Source organism: Aptenodytes forsteri, unplaced genomic scaffold (genome assembly GCF_000699145.1).
Source record: "Aptenodytes forsteri isolate BGI_AS27 unplaced genomic scaffold, ASM69914v1 Scaffold119, whole genome shotgun sequence".
NCBI lineage: Eukaryota > Metazoa > Chordata > Aves > Sphenisciformes > Spheniscidae > Aptenodytes > Aptenodytes forsteri.
This window is the reverse complement of record NW_008796165.1, coordinates 5769898-5793609: the sequence shown is the minus strand read 5'-3', so window position 1 is coordinate 5793609 and position 23712 is coordinate 5769898. Positions and strand designations below refer to the sequence as shown.

Sequence of the window (23712 nt, the reverse complement as noted above, 5' to 3'; positions counted from 1 at the left end):
GGGTGGCAGAGGGAGGGGCTGTTAAGGGCAAGCCCCGCGCCTGGGCGCTGCCCCGTTCCGGCGCCCCGCGGCAGGGAGAGGAGGGGGCAGAGCTGCGGACGCCCCGCGTGGACCCTGTTCTGCCCGGCCTGGATCTGAGGTACCCGCTCCGCGTCGGGGAAACCGCCCTGGGAAGGTCCGCCGTGCCCTTCCGGTGGCGCATCGCCCCCAGCCCTTCGGGGCACACGCTGGGCCCGGTGCCGCTCTGCGAGCGCGGCTCTGGTTATAAAGAGCTAGGGGGGTGTTTCTGATCCGTGCTTGCCAAAAACTAGTGAAAGCAGTGGGGCTTTAAAAAAGCTTCCCCTTTTACAAGCCTAAGTTAGGACTTACTTTGGTGGGCGTTTAGCTCTTAACGGGAATCGATTAACTGTCGCTGGAAACATGAGAGGTAGGCGAGTTGCTTAGGGGGCCGCCTTAAAAATAGAGAAAGCTCTTTCGTGGGAACTTGAGGAAATGCAAAGAAAGCACCTTGGCAAAGTTTGACGCTTCAAATACCTACAAAGGAAGTTCTTGTTTATTTGTTAAGAAGTGTTGAGATATTTGCCAAATGATGTGGACTGTCAAATGTTTTGTATTTTACTTACTATACTTGGTTTAGGCAACTCTTAAAAAAATGTAATCCTGCTTGTGTAAATAAGTTTACATAATTACATACTAATTTCTTCAGGCCTCTTTGAAGTCTGATTGCAAATTTTGCACTATATTTGAGTTAAGCCAAGGCTTTATTTCAGAAGTCTTCAAAGCTTAAGTGGATTGAGTGCTGACTTTAAGAAGTGACTAAAACAGGGCTTTTGGAAGCTGATCTAATGTTAAAGTTTGCGAAATCAAGATTTTCTGTGTGCCGTGGGAGTTTCTAACGACTGATAATATTTTCCTTTCCTACAATATATCCAGAGCAGCTTTTTCTTGAGCTTTATCTGCAAACTTATATTTCAGCCTACACATCTTCCAAGATTACATGAAGGAACTGTCAGGTGGAAAATTGAAGTTTTGTGTTGACTTTGTGGTTCATATCCTTGACAACTTCATAGGACAAAGTTTCTGCTTCATTGGCCTGAACTTGAAACCAAAAAAGTACCAACAGCTTATGTATCCTGTTTGTTGTTTTTCTTGCAGTGTTACGCCTCTGTTCCTTCTTATAAATGCTGTTTGAAAGTACTACGCTTAATCCATTTTCCTTTCTTATCTCTGTGATCTTCCCAGATTTGTTCCCGAAAGGATGGTCCCTTTCAGTTTCCCTCTGTCAAAGTGTGCACTTTGGGACCCAGTTCCTATGGGTGATGGCATTGGCTCACATATTACCTATTACAGGTATGAATAACCTTTTTTAAGCGGCTAAAGGTTAAAATAAATTAAGAATTATATGATTCAAAGCCTTATTTTAGCTTTTGAGTCTAGTGTATGACGAGGCACAAAGGAAAAAGAAACGACCGGTGTGTTCATTATAAGTATATAGGGATTTTCATTGGAAAGACTTGAGAGTTTCCCTTTCTGTGGTGTAATGCAGTCAAGTGGGTTGGAGGTGCCTCAGTCTAAAGTAACTTACAATTTCTTTCAGTTTCCTTCCCGTATGGAAAGGTGCGAAAGTAGCTGCATGTTTGTAGTGTTCTTCAAGGTGTTTTTCCTTGTCTCTAAATATTTACAGAGAAAAAAAAATGTTTTTGACAAACTGGATACAGATAGCGTGCTTCAAGTAAACCTTAAAACTAAGCATTTTGCTTGCTTAAGGAATCTGGATTAAAATGCCAAAAGTTCTGATGGTTTTCTTGTTTAGAATGAGTCTAGGGGCAAATTTGAAGCACTTGTGAATTTCTAGGGCAGGATATTCCAAACCTGGCTTGTAAAACAAATGGAGGGTAAAAATTGATCCGTATTACTTAAATAGGTAATTTTTATATAGATGTTACAAAAATCTTACTGTAGTTATTAAAGCAAGTATATGAGCAAGTATATGCATATATGTGCTTTATAAGGGTGGACAGCCCTTACCTACAGGTCAGAGGGGCCTCCGCTTTTACTTGCCACTTAATGTTCTTTGAGTTAATATTAAAACCTCCAAGTTTTAACAAAGTTTAAAATAAATTACTTTTATTTTTATGGAGACACATCACTTAGTTAATCTTGAGCAGGTAGGATATGAGCTGTCATCATAGCATTCACATAAACAAGTAGCTTTACTTTCTACTTTGATCTCTTTCCAAGTCAAAATCAGATAAGCTATCTCAAGCTAAAATAATGTTGATTTATTTACTGCCCTAGATTCCAAATTTACTAACTCTTTTTTACTAAATAGTGATTTTATAATTACCTAATCTTTCTCCATATTTGCATTCCTGTCACTGAGCCAAATCTGCTGCTGTTTTAAGCATCCACACTAAATATTGTGCTAAAATGAGAGGACACCACATGAAAATTAGTTAAGCTTTTTGGACTATTCTACTCTTTAAACTTAGGAGACTTTTTAGAGGCTCTGTGTTTTGGTCTTAGTGTTTCTAACTTTTTCCACCTTCTATTAAAATAATTCACTTGTGTTCATCTCTAATTCTTGTGACAATGTTGCCCTTCAGATGAAAAAGCTTTTCCCTCTGCTTGTTACTTATTCTCCATAGAAAAAAAAGCTCTTCTCTCTCCTTGCTATTTATTCTCCATAGGAAAAATTATTTCCCCTCTGATGTTGGTTTGCTGGACTAGTCAAGCCAAAATATTCTTGTTGAGATGATCGTACAGAGCATTCTGTGGAGCTGCTCCAGTTAAAATATGGCTTTCTTGAATACGAATAGTTGGGGTGATGCACAGAACAGGAGCTAAAATTCCATTGACATTTTATAGAATGTTGTTAATTCTTACTTTTTTGTTGTTTAGTGTTTTGGGCTGTTTCTGTATGTTTTCTTTTTAAAGGACAAAAAAAAAATGTGGAAGCTATTGCAATATAATAAATACTTTTTTAAAAAGCTTTAAAAATAATTTGGGTCTCAAACTTGCTCATTGTCTCTTTAGAAACCCAAAGTTATCTATGATGGAGAAAACTTTGCGACTTGCCTATCGCCATGCTAAGCAGAATGAAAAGAAATTATTTTCCTGTTTTTTGCTTGGGACTCTTGCAGTAGATGAAGGTAACTTTAAACATCAGGTAGACAGACAATACTGGTTGGTTGAGTAAGCTGTTATCAAGGAGCCTGAGTTGTTGCTCTTGGACTCTGACTTTATTTATTTATTTTAAAGCTGGGGAAGGCATAACACTAACAATAGACCGCTTTGATCCTGGTCGAGAAGTTGCTGGTGGATCAGGCAAAATTCCATCTGCGCCTCTTCCTGGAGACTTTTTGATTCCGTGTACAATCAATGCCTGGGGACCTTCTTCAGACAACATTGTAGTGCACAGTGCTGAAGATATCAGCTTGGCTTTCAAGGTAGGCAGCTCTTGGCAATTTTTGGGTCTCTTAAATAATGAACTGTTTTCTAGGCAGGAGACTGGACTATGCACAGGGCTTGACTTCCAACCACCATCAATTTCAAACACAGCAAAGGTGTGGCTGAAGCAAGACTATTTAGTTGGTTATGTGAAATGAGCTGCTCGAGTGTTATTGGAAAGTGTATCGGAAACTATTAAAAACAGTTAGTCTTCACAGATGTTTAAGGATCAGAGTCTTTAATCTTGGACTAAAATCTTGCTGTCTGACCAAAGTTTTTCAGCTGATCTGACTGCCAAAACCAGCAAGACAACAGTGATTGCAGCAAACGTACTTAAACAAGAAAAAACAGCTTTTTATTTCAAATCTATCATGAATGAGTTGCAGTATTGCTAGGCAAGTGACTTGCAAGAAAGCATGTGAAGTCTATGTAGGTTAGTAGTTATAGCTGAAATGTGTGCCTGTTGCTTTTGTGCTCTGCTGTAGACATATAATCTAGTCAATACCCCTTCCATTCCTGTAAACGTTTGCCTGTAGTTGTTGTGTGTATTTTATAATACAAATAATGCTTACTTCACATCTAAACTTTCTCATGACGGTACATCCAGATGTTAAAATACAAAATTCTTGAATGCAAGTAAGAAAACTTTGACAGATCACCTTGAGCCTTCTAGTTGCCTGTTATTTTATTAATTTTTATACAAGTTAAGTAACCCCAGATTTTTTAATACATCATAAAACAGTGCTAAGATATGCATAGCATAATTTCAAGTGTATTTTACATTATTCATTATATTCAGTATAGCCATGAGCTTTGGAGACCTGGGTTAACAGCTTTTTATACAGTGCCTACTGCAATAGTAGCTACGATGAATGATTTGAGTTCCTGGTGTAATAGAACTTGAATCATGGTAGTCATACGAAGACAATTTAGTGTATCTAACTTTTTGCTCTTTTCCCTAATTCTAGGGTCTACAGCACAGTCTGTGCAGTAAAGAATCACTGGATCTTCCTAAACTGCTCACTGTTAGAGCTCACATTGTTTTCACAGAAAACCTGGATAATCTACATTTTAATTTTCACTGGGCTTCTATTACTGTAGCAAATATCTTGGAATACACCCCCGTGAAGTCTGTCCCAATTATTCCCACAGCCCTAGCAAGAAATTTGAACGGTCCTATGAATATTGCACAAGTTCAAGGAACTTACAAATGTGGGTGAGTAAAGGGTGATGCTAAAGCTATCAAAGTTGCCTGGCAGTTTGTTGCATTTCCTAAAGCAGGTAGGTAGGCGAGATCTCAACCAGTGCTTTGCTTTTTAGTAAAATAACTGTCATAAAAATAACGTAACTTCTTGGACTTGGAAAAATTTAAAATGTTATAAACAAGAAACAGGAAATGGGGTGGGGCAAAAATCTTCACTGGTTCAGTAGGAGTTCTTCTTGCTTTTGAATTCAGTAGAAGGATCTTCCTACTGGGGCAGGGGGACACACCTCTAGTTAACATAATAGATATAAACAGCATCCAGCTCTTTAAACAATATCAGTGCTTGCCCTAGAATGAAAATCAGATGAATGTGAACCAAAGCTTTTTCTGTTAATCGTGTTTATAAGATGGTATTGGGGGAATCGTCATTCTGACTGATAACTAATTTAGTAGGGTGAACTAAGGATGGATCAGGGAAATAATTTGAAGTGACTGAATGTCATTTTATTTGGAGAGAGACCTTGTGAATGTCTCTGAAAGTTACCCTTCAAATTTAACATGACTTGCACTTCTGGATTTTTTGTGAATACCGTAATGCTAAGCAAATTTTGTCCTTGGTAATTCTTTGATACACAGGGAATTGATGGAAAGCTGAGGAGTTGCTGTAAGTGTGGAGGAAGAATGGTTTTGATTCCACCCCACCACCCCACACCCTCCCCTGAACTTTTTTCTTACAGGATTTTCTAAACTTGTATTTCTCTCTTCAGGATTTTTTCTGAAAGACTGCCTTCCAAAATACTAAAAAAAATCCTGACTTCTGCTTTCTTTCAGCTACCTTACTATGGACCAGACACGAAAATTGCTTTTGCTGCTCGAGTCTGATCCCAAGGCTTATGCTCTGCCATTAGTTGGAGTGTAAGTGTTTGGCTCTGTACAGATTAATACACACATTGATTTGAGATGTATTTGAGGAATTACATTTGTGGAAACTTGGTAATGGAACTGTCTCTAATTGGATATTTCTTCTTACTTCTAGTTGGCTGAGTGGAGTTACTCACATCTGTAGTCCTCAAGTCTGGGCCTGTTGCTTGCGATATTTATTCAGTTCTTCAATTCAAGAAAGGCAAGTCACTTTTATCTATAAAACATAGAAGCTATTGGCTGCCTAAAAATGTATTCCACAGAAATGCATGGCAACATGGGCTCTGTTCAAAGATATTTGAGGGAATTCTGTGATTTATATATTATATAGGAGGTAAGGCTGTCTGTTTTAATTGTTCTTTCTGGTTTTGACTTCTGCCTCACAAATTTTCTGTGACTGAAGTGTTAGAAAGCTGGGCTGATATCTCAAAGACAGAAGAGGGTAAACATTAATATCATTAAGGTCACTGCATTTTAGTTTAAATAAGAAGCAGCAAGCAGGAAACTAGTTTAAACAGTGATGGGGTTTTGTTTTTGTTTTTGAACTTTTCTTATTGGTGTTTTCTTTGACATAAGCTTTCTCCCTTGTTGTATCTGACCAACATATTGAAGCATATTGATTTGCAGCTAATACTGTCTTGTTATGACTTCCTGCTAAATATTCTGTTTTCATAGGTTTTGCATTCTGATTTTTTTTTTCATTGTGATGTTAGTAGAGAATCACTTTTCATTCTCTACATCTTTTCACTTGTAACATTTGCTAAGTTCTATTTATATGGAAGCTGGGAGGGAGTTCAGGTGTTCATAGTTTAAAACTGCTCTTCAGGTAAATGAAACTAAAATATGCTGTATGCATAAGAATTTCTTCTGCTCGACCACACTTGCTTTTAAATTATGAAATAAAACCACATTTGGTGAACAGATGTCTGTAATTACAGAACAGACTTTTTTCCCTTAACAATTTAAATATGCCCAAATACAGATAAGAGCCCAATTAGATTGTTAGATAGGCAAGTTAGATGCTTGACTCTCATTAACTTTCACTGATTCCATCTTGGAAGTGGATTAGGCAGATTTGATGAACCATGCAAACGGAATTAACCTCTGCAGACTAACCGCTCTATCTATGCATCATATATTTTTAACTCTTAAGTTGTAAGTATAACTTTAAAGTTGTGTGTTTTTTCTTTAAATAATATGTGATAGAGAAAGCAGTAGGAACAAGGTGCTTGAAAAATGCATTCACAAACACCACTTCACCCCCCAAACAAGCGTATTACAAGTGCTATAAAAAGAAAAATTGTTCTGAAAGTAGTACTACCTTTTCCTGGAAATGCATGTTATTTTCATTATCCTTGATCTTTTGTGTTAAATGTTGACTGTTGTTACTCACTGTTCTCAACCTGTAGGAGAAAACTTCGATATAATTTTTCTTCAGAAAAAATCTGTTTGCTAATGAGCGTTTTTGGAATGTTTAGGGATAACTGAAACACTAAATGCTTTATAATACATCTTCAATTGAATTATAAAAAAAAAAAATCACAATATCATTTTTACAGATGCCGTCTTCTATGCTATGATTGAAGTCTTCCAGGAATTCACTTAAAGTGTACTAAGTGATCCTTTTGAACTAGAAAGTAGACAAATTATTCCTCTATTTCTCTACTTTGCTTTGATTCTTGCATGTGGCATCAGTCAGGTGTTCATCTGCTCTATCTATAGCTCAGTACCACTCAAAATGCAGTGATTCACCAGTTTGCTAAACTGTGTGATAGTTTGCTCAGCATATTGAGAAACTAAGGGCCTTCTTCCTGTTTCTTAAGGTTTTTTTTTTAAGTTGTGGTTTTTTCTATTTTAGGGTTTTTTCGGAATCTGGGAGTTTTCTTATTGTGCTTTATTCATTGACACACAAGGAACCAGAGTTTTATGAGTGCGTTCCATGCAGTGGACAGACTGAACTAGGGTTTCAGATCTTGACTTGCAATGAAACAGTGCACCTCTTCAAAGTAAGTGGCTTGGTTTCCAACTGCATCGTGGTACTTTAAAATTTTACTTTCAGTGTAAGTACTTAAAGAAAGAGTCACTATAATGTGACCCAAATGGAACTGCAGTGTTTGAAAATGATGTAGCTCTATAAAGCTACCTTTTTACAGTGATTACTGTAAATTCAGTTTGTCTCTCAAATTGAGAGATGACCTCCAAAGTCAGCAACTGCTCACCTTTATAATAGCATTAAGAATCTGTCTTTTAAAATGTAGTGTGCTGTGTTGGACTTGGTTAGTGCTCCTTCTTACTAGTGACCTTTTAGTTTTATGAGCAGAGATTCTGATTTCCTATAGCATTTGTTAATCTGGTATGCTATGTGCACGCTGGACACATCTAACAACTGCTATGGGTGATGCACATCGGTGCTTTCTGAGAGCAAAGCTAGGTATTTGTGCTTTGCTTGAAGTTGAACGCAAAAGGGAATTCAGTGGTTACTAATCTGCAGATCTCTTGCTGTGCCACAGTAACAAAGCAGGAGCAATTTTATCTTTGTCCAAAGTAACTCTTTGGAAGAATTTGATGATACAATGTCTGGGAGATTACTAATAAGGTTTGAGGAAATTCTAGGAAATCTCAGTTCCTTATGTATTTTCCTAGGCTTGTACAGAACCTGAAGTTGAATTGTTAATCTGCTTGATAAATGCTCCTATGCTCTGGCAGAGAAGCAGCTAGTGTAATGTGTCTCCTCTGCTGTTTACTCTGTTCTCTTTCTAATTAAATTTCCCTGTTCAGGGCTGCCTTCCACCTGTAGTCTAGGTACAGCTTAGCTTTCTGAAGATAACAAGCCTCTTAACAGAGGCTCACTTCTGTTGTCTCCAGGACTTGCCCAGCTGTGGTGTGTGAAACAGTATAGGAACAGTTGCTGTTTCCTATAGTGGTGAAGGCTTGTGGAAGAGTATCTAAGCAGTTACAGCAAGGAAGCATCTGCTCATGGCTATAATTAGGCCAACTACTTTAGAGTACCAGGGGGAACAGTGTTAAACAGGAAGCGAAGCCTGCCTCCTTGTAGTGGTGAAAGAATTGAGAATTGAAAGTAGAGGACAAGCAGTAAATAATCAGATATGAATGTCCGTAAAACTGTTTCTTTGGAAGTAGTACCTCAGTGATTAAAAGTTGAAAGTTTCATGCTTCACAAATACAGAAAACTTCATTCCAGAATGTTGAACCTTCAGAGAAGAGCCCCATCCAGTTTGAGTTGAGTGCAGAAAACCAAAATGCAGAAACTGAATTCTTCAGCAGAGTTTGCAAGAAACTTCCTATCAGAAGGTAAATCTTTCAGATGTCATTTATACACAAAATGAAGTATTTATTGGATGAGGATTTTTGACTTCTGCTGTGCCAGGTGTCAGTTTAGCTGTGCATACAGTGATCTCGCATTAAAATCTGTATATGTGCTGTTGTTTATTCCTAGAGTTAATATTCTTCAAGTAAGATGGTCAAGCTGACCATATTCCGAGAGAAACTACTCGTAGTTCTACTCTTGATATTGGTGGTTGTAATTTATACAGTGGATGTTTCTAAAAAGGCTTCCTTACTGATGGAGCTTAGTTCACTGTATTAGGCTTTCTGTGAGATCTGTCCTTTGAAGCAAATCTCTAATTGAAATCTACTTAAGTTGGTAAAAATTCCTTTTTCCTTCCGACTTCAGAGCTGCGAGACCTGGATAGGTTGAAACTTAGGGATTTTCAAGAACCTGACTTATCTATCAAATTTTTATCTATGACTATAAGATGGCCTTTATTTCCCTTTAAACAACATTACAATCTTTATTGTAGCACTCCCTATCTTTCTAATATACATCAGTGCTTTGCTGTTAGAATGTCACTTAAAAGGTGTGTGTGTGTCTGAGGGTGTGGGGAGGGAAGGTTAGTATCTTTTTGCCCAAAAGCAGTATTTGTATTTGCACTGTTTGATCTTAGAGCTGTTTGCTGTGTGAACTCCCTAGCTAACCAGGGAGGAGATGTATAGCAACTGCTTCTTGAAAAAATGATGCTGATATTGCACTGTAGATGGCACAGTGAAAAACATGAAGATTCATGTTACTGCTGCCAAATCTGACAAGCAAACATTTTTAGCTTGATTTATGTTGGTTTTAGTCCTCCCCTAGGCTGTTCACCCAGCAAGTTGTCAGCAAGCGATCATGACTCCGGTGTAGAAGATGAGGATTTATCCCCCAGACCAATTCCAAGTCCTCACCCAGTGAGTCAACAGGTAACTGAGTAAATAATTGTTCTAGGCATCTCAGATGTGACACTTAGAGCAGCAAAACTCATTGTAAGGGGGCAGGAGAGGATAAAGCTTCTGTCTCAAAGTGTTAACAGGGGAAAATAGAACTGAAGAAATGGACCAAGAGTCCCAACTCCTGCTGTAGTTAACCTGCCTTTTTTCCAGGATTATAGACACTTTATAGAATCATAGAATAGTTTGGGTTGGAAGGGACCTCTAAACGTCATCTAGTCCAATCCCCCTGCCGTGGGCAGGGACATCTTCAACCAGATCAGGTTGCTCAGAGCCCCATCCAACCTGACCTTGAATGTTTCCAGGGATGGGGCATCTACCACCTCTCTGGGCAACCTGTGCCAGTGCTTCACCACCCTCAGCATAAAAAATGTCTTCCTTAGATCTAGTCTAAATCTACCCCCCTTTAGTTTAAAGCCATTCCCCCTTGTCCTGTCGCAACAGGCCCTGCTAAAGAGTTTGCCGCCATCTTTTTTTATAAGCCCCCTTTAAGCACTGATAGGCTGCAATAAGGTCTCCCCAGAGCCTTCTCTTCTCCAGGCTGAACAACCCCAACTCTCTCAGCCTTTCTTCATAGGAGAGATGTTCCATCCCCCTGATCATTTTTGTGACCCTCCTCTGGACCCGCTCCAACAGGTCCATGTCTTATGCCGAGGGCTCCAGAGCTGGACGCAGTACTCCAGGTGGGGTCTGACCGGAGCAGAGTAGAGGGGCAGAATCCCCTCCCTCGACCTGCTGGCCACGCTTCTTTTGATGCAGCGCAGGATACGATTGGCCTTCTGGGCTGCGAGTGCACATTGCTGGCTCATGTCCAGCTTTTCACCCACCAGTACCCCCAAGTCCTCCTCGGCAGGGCTGCTCTCAATCCCTTCATCCCCCAGCCTGTATTGATACTGGGGGTTACCTTGACCCAGGTGCAGGACCTTGCACTTGGCCTTGTTAAACCTCATGAGGTTCACACAGGCCCACTTCTCTTTGATTCCTGTACATGCTAGGATTTGGGAACAGAGATAGTAAGTTCTATTTTGGGAACCTTGCTACCATTAAATGGAAGAGCTGTGGTGTCTGAGGCAAAGATAGAGGCAACAAACTTTCTTGTGTATTTCTGGGTAAATGAAATAAAGATCTGCTGGTCTGTCCTTTTTTACTGAAGCATATATAAATATGATGAAATAGCAGACCTCATACAGCATAGGTCTAGAAGGATGTGACAGTTGTGGATTATAAAATATGTTCTGTTGCACCTGTCTACTGGGTCTAAGAATAGCAAGAGGGAACGTGTAGCCCACTTCTTGAAGGGGAAAGGTCCATACTCTGAAATGCGCTCCAGGATGACATGAAGCATTCATTTGGTAGACATGGCTATTATGCCATATGAAAGCAATTTTGTCTTCTAAGAATGATCCTAGAGATCTTGCTGCTTTTTCTGTGTCTGGATTCTCCAATCTTTAGAAAAGTATTCAATGTGTCGTTAGTTTGGAGCTGGTAATGGTCATGTACTGATTTTAAATGAAAACATTTTCTTTGAAATTCTGCATGTGAAGAGCGGAAAGATGATATCTTAAAATGGTCTTAAACTTGCTTGTGTAATTGTCCCTTCAGGTTACCAGGATCTTTCCTTCAGTTCCTGAACTGTCACTTGTTTTGGATGGGAGTTTCACAGAATCAGGACAATTGTCTAAGCCTATGGGGAGTTCAAATGCTAAAAGTCTACCCTCAGCGCTACATCAGCCTATTAAAAAGAAATGGTGCTTGGGATCTACATATTACCCCACCCAGCACTCTGAAGACAAGCAAAACTTTTCTGTGAATATGGGAGATCCTTCTTTGAGGCAATTACCAAACCATTTAAACCAGAAAATTCTGACTTCAAGGCCTTCCAGAGGAAAGCAAGCTCTACTACAGCAACAGTTGCCCTGCAAGAAAGCTTGCCCTCAATCAAGAAAAAGTTCCGGATCTTCTTCTCCTTCAACCCCTTGTAGTGGGCCTTCCCCGGATACATCTGTGGATCACCCCAGAAAGCCATCAGAAAGACTTGTATTAAATTCCGATGGAGTTGCACAGCGGGGAGAGCCTCCAATTAGAAGAACCTCAATATCCAGTTCCAAGCAGCTTCCTGCTGTTACGCAGCCAGTCCTCTACAACTCTGCTTTTTCACCACAGAGCTGCAGAAGACCACCAGAACTGCAGGTGCCACTTCAAGTGCCACCTTGCTGTCCAGCCAGTGCGTGCAACTGTCAGTGTCCTGCTTCTGTCCAATATAATCCAATAAACTCATGGCAAGGAATGGGTAAAATGAGCCCCAAACATGGAGTGGAAATCCAAATGGAGATGGCTCAACAGAATCCATGTCCAGTGCTCCATCAAAATATCATTTGTCCAAATATTTGCTGTAATCCAGGATATAACACAAGCAGCCCTATAAGCATGGGATATCATGGAAAAATGGGGAATTGTTCTCTCGACAATAGCTTATTGCCTGGAGTAAGACTGCCTTCAAGTGCAAGCCCCTCTAGTCCGCAGTTTTGTGCAGCCCACTCACCGTGCCTGCACATGCCCGCTTCTAAAGCGGGATCAGATAATGGAATGATGGGATTATCTCCAGATGCCTACCGGGTTCTTACAGAACAAGATAGACAACTCAAATTACTTCAAGCTCAGGTTTGTGGAAATGGCAGCTTTCTCCTCTGCCCTCTTAGTGATTATGCTTTGATCGTTTCCCTGCCAAAGGAATTAATTTAACTGTTGTCTATCCTTGTTGGAACAAGAGAGTCTGTCATACCAGCTGCACTTTGGGGATGGAGGGGGGTCCTGATTAGCTCTGCTAATTGTTGTCCCTTAAAATAAAACTATTTTACTCTTTCCTAATTAAATTTGCGTTTATTTTTATCGTATTTCCATAACATGAAGGTTTCCCTTTTAGCAGACTGTTTTGTAATGCAAACCGTTATGCCTTCTATATAAATGCTTTCCTATATATATGCTTGTCTATGTAAAAAAATTTACTGCATAGGCTTTCGGCTTTGGAATTAACGTAAGCGTACAGGTGAAGCATAGAATATTCTCGTGTGTTGCTTTGTCCACCTTCAAGCCTGCAGCTTCCTGAGCTATTGAGGCTGTTGCTTAGAAAACTTCAGTTGTCTGTTTGCAGCAGACTGGCAGGATTCATCAGGTGTTTGTTGCTGGGCTGAAAAATTGGGCTTTGCTGGTCTCCCTAAGTTCTGTTTCGATACCAGGTTACGTTTCTTCAAAATATCGACCTCCTGAGTTACACTGCTGGCCCTGTTTTTTGCAGGATATGATTTGGGGCTGAAGAGCCAGAGTTTAAATTTTGCTGCTGGTGACGAATGATAGGAATAGGAAAGCTGGTACAGTTGCTCACAATACATACATTTTTGCTTAAACCAGAAAATTGCAACTGAAATATGCTTTAGATATAGCTGCTGTATGTAAAATCAAGCTCTCAAAGCGTGGGTTGTGCATGAGGGAGGGAAACCCCTCCTTACTGTATCAATGCAGACTTCACTGTTATGGTATTTCTCCATGGAGCTGTGAACTAATTGGTGAACAGGGTGGATGCAAATACTAGAGTGAAGATTGCCTGAGCAACCTTAATTTTATAATTATAAGTGCTTAGTTTTGTAATTAATACGAAGTTGGTTTAGCATGGTGTAGGGACAGTTGGCATATAAATGCTTGGCTGGTAAGTCGGTAATAGGCTTTGTATATGAATGAAAGGGACAGAGAATACTTCCAACAAGTTAGTGCAAATAGGCTTTACGCAAGTTGCCTTGGTGTAGTTCTGCCAGCATGTTTAAAACCTCTTCTTGGCTAGCTCTGCCAGCGTCAAAATTGATGTTCTGATTTATGCTGCATGCGCTGCTGAGAACTGGAAGGTTATCAGACTTCTGTGGCAATGCAGCCTGGATTTGAATCCAGACCTTAGAGGAGCCCAATTTAGTAATTTGCTTTTGCCTATTATACTTTATATTTTATTGTACAAATTGTAACTTTCTGTTACAGATCCAACGCTTATTGGAAGCACAGGCTCGTCAGGCTTGTTCCTCTGAACCAGCTGCAGCTAGCCGTGCTCTGCAGCCTGAGAAGCAAGGGGACCTTGTTTCTATGGAAACACAGTCCTCACCAGGTTCACACATGAGGAAAAGTGTGAGCATTGCTGTCAGCACAGGTAACACTTTATTCTTTAAAAATAGACTGGCATCACTTTTTCTGGATGTTTCTGTGATTTGTTTGGGCATGGAGGGAATGTTTTGCAGAAATGCTGAACATATGCAAACATGCACCAGATACAAACACCAGTTAAGTTCTCTAGGTGTTATTTGCAAGTTGAGGCTGGAGCTACTTTTGTCTTTGGGCTGCAATGGCAGTGATTGCTGTCACTGGAAGAATTATTTTTCCAATTGTTTTAGCAATGTCTTCTATTTTAAATTGTGCCTATTGAAAGAAAAAATCCACTTTTCTTTTTTAATTAATACACTGTTTTTAAAAGTAATAGCTTCTATCCCATCTGGTGTTCTATTAAATATATTGTTGATGGTTTTTGGTAAGTCATGCATTTACATGCATGGAGAGGAGACTGTATTTGCTTTAATTTTAGCAAGTTATGCAGCTGTGTCTGTAAAGTTACATATTAATGTATTGGTTCCTGTTAAATCCATGGAAATACTGTGGTTAGTCTGGAGGAAATTTTCAAACTGGCTCAAGGTCAATGCGTTAAAATGCTTTGATACAACCATTTATTTTCATCAAGTATGCTTTGGAAGAAACTAGGACTTGAATGATGTTTTGGCAACTCTTAGCTGTTCTAAACCCTAAATCACTTTTAAAATGGTGAAGAAAAAAAAAAAAAAAACCTGAATGGAGGAAATATTTTCATCAAGTATGCTTTGGAAGAAACTAGGACTTGAATGATGTTTTGGCAACTCTTAGCTGTTCTAAACCCTAAATCACTTTTAAAATGGTGGAAGAAAAAAAAAAACAAAACCTGAATGTGAGGAAATGATTCCTCTAGCTTTATAAAGCCAAAGAGCCTCAGAAGATAGTAATGACTTTCCTTAAATGGGTAAATCTCTAATTCTCTTCTAGGTGCTAGCTTATTTTGGAGTACAGCCTCAGAAAAACAAGACAACTCCATACCGCAAGGGAAAAAAGAGGATGAAGAGATTTCTAAGGAAGACATAAGCATCTCAATTAATGCTGAACAAGATGCAAGTAATACAAGTATTGCTTCTTCCTTAAAGGTGGTTGACATGCCCAGCTTCGTAGACAGTATTCATCTTGTGGAAGAAGGAACTAATCAGAACACTCTCCAGTAAGTAACCAGAAATATTTTGTGTTCACATAATAAGCTGAACTGCCTTTCATAAGTTACTACTTTCATGATTATTTTTTTCAGGCATTATAAATAGTCACCTGACTTCAGTTGTGGTGTTCTTTCCCTTCTTTGTTTTTTTAATTATGCTTTGAATTGTACAGCTCACCAAAACACAGTTGCCTTTAGAGTCTGCATTTATCAGTCGTGCACGTTTAGCTAGCCTACCTATCAGCAGCAGCTGATGGCAAAAGCCTTTAACTTGGAAAAGCATGTACAGTGCTGGCAGCATTCCCTTTCTTACCTTAAATCCTGAGGGAGAAAGGGGATGCTGTTGTAGTCAGTTGTTTTCCTACAGTGGCTTTTCCCTGTCAGCATTCAGAACCTTTTCAATTCTGAGGGACTTGGGATGAGGGGTTTATGATTACATGACTGTTCCCTGAATTTCTGTTTTACACCTAATTACTGTGTGTGTAGCGAATGCAGGTACCAACTTCACTGCTGTTAATTTGATTGGTTTTAAGCTCCGATTCTTTATAGTGCAATGACTAATCTCAGACTAATTTAGGAAGTGGTTTTAAAAATATTTTTAATTATCTATATGGATGTTATTCTTACACAAGGAATAGCTCAACAATTTAGCACTTCTAATGATCTAACGTCCTCTACGTATAAAAAGCCAAAGGAAGGGGAAATACCCTTCCAGTTAAATTAGGTTTCTAAAACAATTGTATTGGGAAAGATGATGATAATTAAGCTGTAACTTAAATATTCATAGTCCTTGATTAAAGTATTATCTGCAAACATATACTGCTACCATAAATGTTACTGATTCAAATCAGTCTTTTGAACATTGTATTCTAGAGAGATGCCATCTTAAGGTTCTCTTCAACTTGGATTCATAAACCTGTAAAATAGCTGTATAAGTATCTTATAGTAAGAATGTAGAGCATCACTCAGATTTCTCTGAGGAAAAGGGGAACATTTTGGGGAATGGTGAATAATTGCTAGTGTAACAGTAACTGATAACCTACATTGACTATCTAGTATGTCACGTGATTTAAATCTTATCGCTTTCAACACAGGCAATTGATCAGTTGAGTTCTGAAATTCCCTTATCTTACACTTGTCTCCTGAGGAGGAACAGGAAGTGGGAGGAGGGTCACTTAAGGATCGCCTCGGGATGATAGTACTATTGATATGTCTGGTCTCAAAAGGTTTATGTGATGCACACACCAGCTAGCTGAAGGGGATGCAGAGCATCGCATTGTAACTCATTCTAGAATATTTACCTTTTTTATCTGGAAACTTCAGGATAGATTATGGTTCCTCTTTCATATCTGCTATTGAGAAATATTTCAGCTAGGTGTTTGTTCTCAGTTAATGATACTCAGTGTGCGTTGTGTATGTGTGTACTTGTAACAGTGTCCCTGAGAAGTTTTTAAGTGTTTTTAAACTACCACAGGAATCTCATTATCAATTACTCACCTTGGTAAAAACGGCTTTTTGAATAAGTCATGTTTCAGAACATATGGAAGATACATTACTCTTAAAGGCTTTTAAGTGTGCATAAAAATGCTGAAAATAAAACTCCAAATTGTTAATAACTTTAATTTTATCTGCTTGAAGGTTAAGTATCACTGAGTTTTGACTAGTCCAGAGAAGCCATTGACATTTTCAAATGATCTTTTGAAAAACTAGTCAGGCTGTTGTAGTTTCACATTGTGGGGTGTATTTCCTCAGTCCTCAAACGACTTTTGAAAGAAAATGACTGCAGAAAGGAGCAAAGCCTCCAGCAAAAGACAAACCAAGAAATGTTAGGATCTGTTTGCAGTACTCGATTTTCCTCCTCTTCTGGTGTTTGTGTAAAGATAAGGTACCCGTAGTGATACTTTGTGCTTTCCATTTCAAGGAAATATCTAGCTATCTCGGCGTTCTCTTTCAGAAATGGAAACGTTTCCCAAGCACTTGCTCGCAGTTCATCCTTGGAAGAAAGTATTAGCGTGTCTTTACAGAAAGAACCAACAGAGGGAGCCAGCAACCATGTGGTGGTAACAAGTGAGCAAAACTCAGAGCCACCCGCCTCGTTGCTGCCTCGGCATCCATCAGAGGATCAGAAGCTTTACCAGGACTTACTGGTAATTCATTTAAATTTGATATTCTGCACTGAATGCAACAGTCAAAACAGCGCACTGCTGAAGTTTTGATGTGGTATTGGCATGAATGAAAATTGCGTGTGGCTTTCAAGTTCACATGTTGTGCTCTACAGAAAAGTTCCAAGTTTGTGGTTCTTCATCTTTTTTTAAGTGGTTATTCTGTACTTCACTCTTCCATGCATACATGGAGTACTGTCTGCTGCCTAATAAATAGTAATTCTTTAGTTAAAAGATAAAGTCAGTTGATAACTTCCCCAATTAGTGCCCTTTAAAATGGCATGGCATTTTACCTTCAAGTCCCTTAAAGGGCAGAACCTGAATCTTGAAGAGTAACAGTATGTGATGTGTTTAAATTCAGAACAGACTCTTACAGAAAGCTTGAAATGTAAGATATTCCAGTGTTTGACTACACTGCTGTGAGTTTACGTGATTCCATCTGAACTGAATCCGAATTTGGCTTGTTTGTCAGAATAAGTTGTTAACCCATGTAGTTGTATTTTTAAGTTGCATAAGAATAAACCAGGATTTTGGTTTTTGAGAACTCCTGCATGTTATGATGTTTTTGTCCATGTGGTCTCTCCTCGTAGGGCCAAGTAAACCACCTCTTAAAATCCTCGGAAGAGAAAGATCACTTGCCTGTTAAAGCAGCATTTGTTAATGATGATGGTCCTGAGTATCAGAATATTGATGATACAACAGAAATGGCTTCAGAGACTGGCACAGGAGCGGTGGATAAAGAGAGTGTGATTAGTGCTACACTCAAACAACTGAAGAGTCTTGGAGTGACAATTGACTCGCCTGGCAAAATGAAGAAAAATACACACAAAGTGGAGAATGCCAGGTAAAATACTGGTTGTTTTGAGTAGTGATTTGTAGATCCAACCAAAAACGAAGATTGGCTCAATGAGCAAAGAGAAGGGACTGTGTTCACTGCTACTGGGGATTTGTTTGGCAACTTGATCCACATTTTCTGCAAAGATGAAACACTGGCTTATGTTATGGGTATTTCAGATAGGTTTAAGAGAGCTCTGCTAGCAAAACTCAGATTATTTAAATATAACACAAGTAGCTCTAGCTGTTAGAGCATCTGGTGATTCTTAAAATAGTGTGCGTGCAGTAGCACACAATTCCCTAGAACAATAATGAAGCTGCTTGAGTTACTTCAATCCTTTGGGCTATGTCAAAGTATTCCAGAAAAACACTGGGCTTAGGAGGCTGAACGTTAAGCAGCTATATATTTTGTCACTGCTTCTTAACCCTTGTCTTGCACTTCACCAGTATAAGTGAAATTGTTATTGTGGCTCTGATATATAATCAAAACTGGTTCTGTCCTAATCGCTTGTTGTTGTGAGTGCTTTGACTTGAAACAGGGAGGCTGCAGTGGCTGGGGAGGGAAGCAGCCTTGATGAAACAGAAGAAGGAGCAGAAGTAATTTCTGGAGAAGGTGTTTGAGGCACAGGAATTTACTTACGTAGCTGCTTAGGCATAGGCTGGCTGCCTGGTACAGCTTCACTTTCATCCTTATTGTCTTCTTGATACCAGTATATAACTGTTAGGTAAACAAAAAAATCTAACCATCTCCTAATTAATCTCCTCTTCAGCTATGTATCAAAAGCCATTTCCAGTCATGCAGTTTCTAAGCTCTTTTCTCTCCTTTTCACTTGAATTTCATCAGGCATTTTTCTGGAATTTCTGGGCTACCTTCCTGGCTGGAGAGTCTGTCAGTGTTATTTTAATGTCAATAATATGCTAATAAGTGAACCCGTAAGACAAAACTGGAATTCTTGGGTTTTTTTCTTCAGACTTGGGGAGCGGGGTGAGATTCTTCCTTCTGCCACTTTCATGACTGATAAACAATTCTGAGAAATGGTCTATAGCTCAATAGAGAAGGAAACAACAGTGCAACTCCATAGCATAATTAGTGGTTGTTCATCTGAGCCAGGAGTTTACTCTCCCTAAGCAAACTTCAGAATGTGTGCTCAGTGAAATAGGAAGACCCTTAACTCTCAACATGAGGAGTTTGGGTTTATGAACTAGTATATGACACATGTACTAAATGCACTGGTTTATAACCACTACCAGCGTACAAGAGCTTGTCCTTTCAGTCTTTAAACTAAACACCTAATGTATACAAGAAATTGGTGTACCAAGCAACAGAACAAATGAACATTTCCCTTACTGAAGGATGCCTTCAAAAACTAGAACCTTGTAGGCTTCTGGAAACAGATACTATGTCAGAGTTCCTGTAAAAATCCTGGAATTGGCATGTATTGGGGAAGGGGAGATGTTCTTGGTCTCTGTCATTGGGCTTGTATCTTCTATCTAGATAGAAATTTTGGATTGGATGGCAGCATCTAGAGTCTTAGGGCCAGAGGCATATAATGTCGCATTCACTGGTGAGAATAGACCAAGAGCTCAAACCTGCTTTAGAAACAAAACCGTCTCTGAAACCTGCTAGAGGCCAGTTCTCCTTCGTACAAGGGTTGTGATTAGTATTGAATCAGAAGGGAATACCATCAGTTCTCTTTAACACAGTATTTGGATGCTGTTGGTGTGAATAGCTGGAGAGCTGCTTTTTAGTATGTGCAGAATGTACGATCTCGGCACTGAGCAGCCTGATGGAGCTGTGGTGTTCAGAAGGGAGAGGAAATGGGTACAGCAAGCAAAATGAAATTACCAGATTATATTGTAAAATGTGTACTTCTCCTGTAACACTAACCTGACTTTTTGATGCTTTTTTTTCAGCATCTTAGCGTGCATAAATCCTGAAGCAGTGGTTCCCGGACTAAATTATATGTCATTTGCCAATGTCAGCATGTGTGGCTTAACTCCTAATGTTGTTGATCTGAGCATGGAAGCAAACGCTATAGCACTCAAGTATCTCAGTGAAAATCAGTTATCTCGACTTTCTTTCAGTCGCTCAGGCCAAAATCCTCCTGCAGATTTCTCTTTCCAAGATCTGTTGCATACAAATATGGATAAGAGCATGGTGGGTCTTAGCTTAATTTCACCAAACAATATGTCTTTTGCAACCAAGAAGTACATGAAGCGATACGGACTGATACAGGGCAATGACAGTAGTGAAGATGAAGAGGAACTGCAGGTTCAAGATGGCAGTTCTGGCACTGTCAAAAGCGAAAGCATGCTGGACAAAAACTGTACCCCTGTGTTGGATGGCTTCAACCACTGGACTGAATTATCCAAAAGAACTGATGGAAGACTTCCCATTCATCTAAAAAGTCACAGCAGAGAGTTGACTACTAATGCTTCTCCACCAGAATTAAACAGCCCTGTATTGAGAAATATTACAAATGAAATTTTGCCTCCCAGAGCAGATCAAGCAGATGGAAACTCAGTTCAGATTTTAAAGGATTTAAAATCAAAAACCAAATTGTTTCCTGGGAGAGTTGAATTCACTGAACAACCTGGCAGGAAAGATGAAGGAGATATTCAGGTCTTCCCTGGAAATCTGCATGCTCCGGCCCTTGAAACATTAAACCAGTCGAACAGCATGAATTCTGTTGGCACCATTCTTGATGTGAAACAACTCAGGCAGTTGCCAAAGTTGTTCTGAACATCCCCCGAGATGGCTGGCAACCACTGTTTTCCAATCTGAGAGGGACCTCTCTGTAAAAGACTACAGGAAACCAAGGATTAAGCTATCTTTGAAGAGGCCACTCTGCAAGTTTTACATTGCTACAACAGAACTGAGTTTTCAGCCCAGGTTGGGGACAGCCACCTCTAAATGCCTGGTCGAGTCAGTGCTGATCAGCACTGAAGTATGTGTGCACTTTTGTTTACAGTTAGCTGTGATTTTTAAAGTATCTAAAAGGTGAATCAACTTGAGCCCGAGATGTACTCTTAATATACTTTTAACAGCGATGCTTATTTAAATGTTCTTCTGCTGATTTTTTTTTTTTTTTTTTAAAAACACTGACTTTTATATGTTTGTGTCAACTGTGAGCCATCGATACTGTGTGTGGCAGAGCAGGGGTAACAGAGATAAAGCACTAACTTCTAGAAATTTGCTGAAATTTGGTTGGATTACTGGGGGGGGTCTGGTAGGAAGGGAAGTATAACCGTGGCTTTACTTTGCATAAAATTATTTTGAATTCAGCCAAAATGGCACATGTAACTCTCTGTATCATGAAATCTTGGAAGGAAATTGGAAAAACTAGCACTTTTAAAACTTTTGTGATTTTTTTTTTTTCCTGAATGAATGTTTTCTATTTATTTAAGAAGTACATATTGCTCATAAAGGTCAAAGGTTCCATTAAAAAAAAAAATCTTCAATTGTCTGATGTAGCCTTTATTTAAGACATAAGCCGCTTCCCAGACATTGTTTAGAATGGCTAACTGGAAGTGTGAGGATGTCACGTGCTACTGCACTCTTCAAGAATTCCGATACTGGGTGGTGGGGGTACGCAAAAATAATGGATTTACTTTGTTCTGTATTAGCATACAAATATTCTGTCAGCAAGCGCTACGGTCTGTTAATGAAACAGCCCTTTTCAATAACCCTGTGATAACATTCCACAAGTTGAATTCAGTTATTTAATGTTTAACAATTCCATTTCTGTTAAGACTTTGACTTTTGTTGAATTTTTAGCTGTAGTAGGTGTTTTTGTGGTTACTATGTGTTGTCAGTTACGTAGTAACCCCACAGGTGCTGGAAACCCCAGGGGGCCAGTGCTGGCTGTGACAGCTCTGCCCGCCTTTGAGTACGTCTGAGGACACGGCTCAGCGAGTGTGGCTGTGGTGTAACGCACCTCTGTCCTGACCTCTTGGTCTTGGAAACGAGACAGCAGCGCTGGAAGCTGTAATTCCTTCCCATTCCCACCGTTCCTGATGGGAGGATGGTGCGGAATGACGGTTGCACCATCTGTTTTCTCACTGGCTGTAGCGCATCAACACACTTTAACGGGAGTTTGAACAAACTGTGGTTTAGGGATGGCATTGTCTCAACAGAAGTTCAGCCTACGGTGCTGACCTTGTCTTTCCTGCTCCGAGAGTGTTAAAGTAGAGATTAAAACACCCCACACTGAAGTCCTGGGCCTTTCCCGTTCAAATCCAAAGGATTGCACTGCTAGTTCATGGTATGTTTGAGTGGGCACTAATTGCTAATTGATTTATTACAGTGACAGGAGCGTGTTTTCCATCATCTACCACCCTCGTGGGCCTTTGTGGATTGAGAATCGGGGGTGAAAGAAGCCATTTGCTATTTCAGAGCCAGTACAGAGAGAGGAAGGCAGCAGCTGCCTTCGAGCTGTGTCAGAATTTCTCTTCTCACGCAGCCTCTTCCATCAACAAGAATATTTGCTTCCTTTCAGGAAAGGTGCTACTTTGTGCTGAAAAATAAAACCTTTCTCAGTCCCTGAATCTCCCCGGGATCAAGCACAAGCTTATTATCCGGCAGCACCTTTTCTGCTGAATCAGTCAAAAAATAGTTAATGTTTTTGAACATTCCAGTGAGATGAATGAGGCAATTCATACCTCTGAGCTATTGTTGTAGGGTTTTGTTCTTTGTTTCCTATTGTAAAATGTCTGGAAACACAGGAAGATGACAGTTGTATTGGTTAATATTTTAAAGACTTTCTTCAAATGCTGGAGGGCTAGAAACGATTTGAAAACAAAAGCCGAATTACTTGCACGCAGCTCAGGACAAGGGTGTGGTGTTATATTAAGTTACACAAATCATACAATCCTGGACAGCAACTTCTGAGCAAGTGAAACATTAATTCCCTTGACCAAAACAACAAAAAAACACCCTTCCCTGAAGCGGCTTTTCCTTTCATAGCGTAGTGCTGAGTAATTTCAAGATGCCTGGCTTTTTTTCCTGAAGCATCTAGTGCAGCTTGGAGTCAAAAACGCGTGGACAGCTAGGTCTGGCTTTGTTAACCCTGAGCAATGGGGACCAAACTCGAGCGCTGGCTCGATGGCGTGTTCAGGCAATGACGCGTGTGGAGGGGCAGCATGGTTTAAGGCTTTATTGTTGGGTTTTCTTCTTTTTTGCTTCTGTTATTTCTAGCTATCCTTTATTAAAGGAAACATAGTGCTTGCTTAAAAGGTCTTGGGCCTGCTCAGCGTGTCGCTGATGTTCCTTAGTCTGTATAATTTTGGTGCTCCCTGCCCCTACTGCAGGGCTTGCTCCCTCTTCGCCTTGCAAAAGCGTGGAGAGGGGGCGAGCCCCGGGTTGCTCGGCAGGACCGGGAAGCCCACCCGTGGCAGGGCGGTGGCGGGGAAAGGGGCCCGTTACCTGCCACACCAGGGTCCCCGTTAGGCTCGGGGTGGGGTTGCACAGCGAGGGGCAGCCGTGCGGGCGGAGGTGGGTTGACGACGGCCACGGCTCCCGCCCCACGGGGGGC

At 40.0% G+C, this 23712-nt stretch overlaps 1 protein-coding gene across 1 annotated transcript; it reads left to right on the top strand.

Moving 5' to 3' along the window:
* Positions 1 to 98: 98 nt before the first annotated feature.
* Positions 99 to 21094, top strand: STIL (SCL/TAL1 interrupting locus). The gene is made up of 18 exons (XM_019474137.1): positions 99 to 139; positions 1243 to 1350; positions 3037 to 3152; positions 3262 to 3449; positions 4419 to 4456; positions 4598 to 4666; positions 5486 to 5569; positions 5691 to 5777; positions 7434 to 7581; positions 8778 to 8887; positions 9718 to 9832; positions 11462 to 11567; positions 12261 to 12520; positions 13883 to 14048; positions 14966 to 15191; positions 17137 to 17329; positions 17935 to 18188; positions 20093 to 21094. Exons 2-18 carry the CDS (start codon positions 1259 to 1261, stop codon positions 20919 to 20921), a joined length of 3081 nt encoding a protein of 1026 aa, XP_019329682.1. The 5' UTR covers positions 99 to 139; positions 1243 to 1258; the 3' UTR covers positions 20922 to 21094.
* Positions 21095 to 23712: the final 2618 nt, after the last annotated feature.

Excerpts from the sequence above, each read along its gene's own strand:
- STIL (XM_019474137.1), top strand. The coding sequence starts at position 1,259 with ATGGTCCCTTTCAGTTTCCCTCTGTCAAAGTGTGCACTTTGGGACCCA. Across the intron at positions 11,568-12,260 it reads GGGGAGTTCAAATGCTAAAA|GATATAACACAAGCAGCCCT; the intron begins GTCTACCCTCAG and ends GCTGTAATCCAG. Across the intron at positions 15,192-17,136 it reads ACTAATCAGAACACTCTCCA|AAATGGAAACGTTTCCCAAG; the intron begins GTAAGTAACCAG and ends GTTCTCTTTCAG.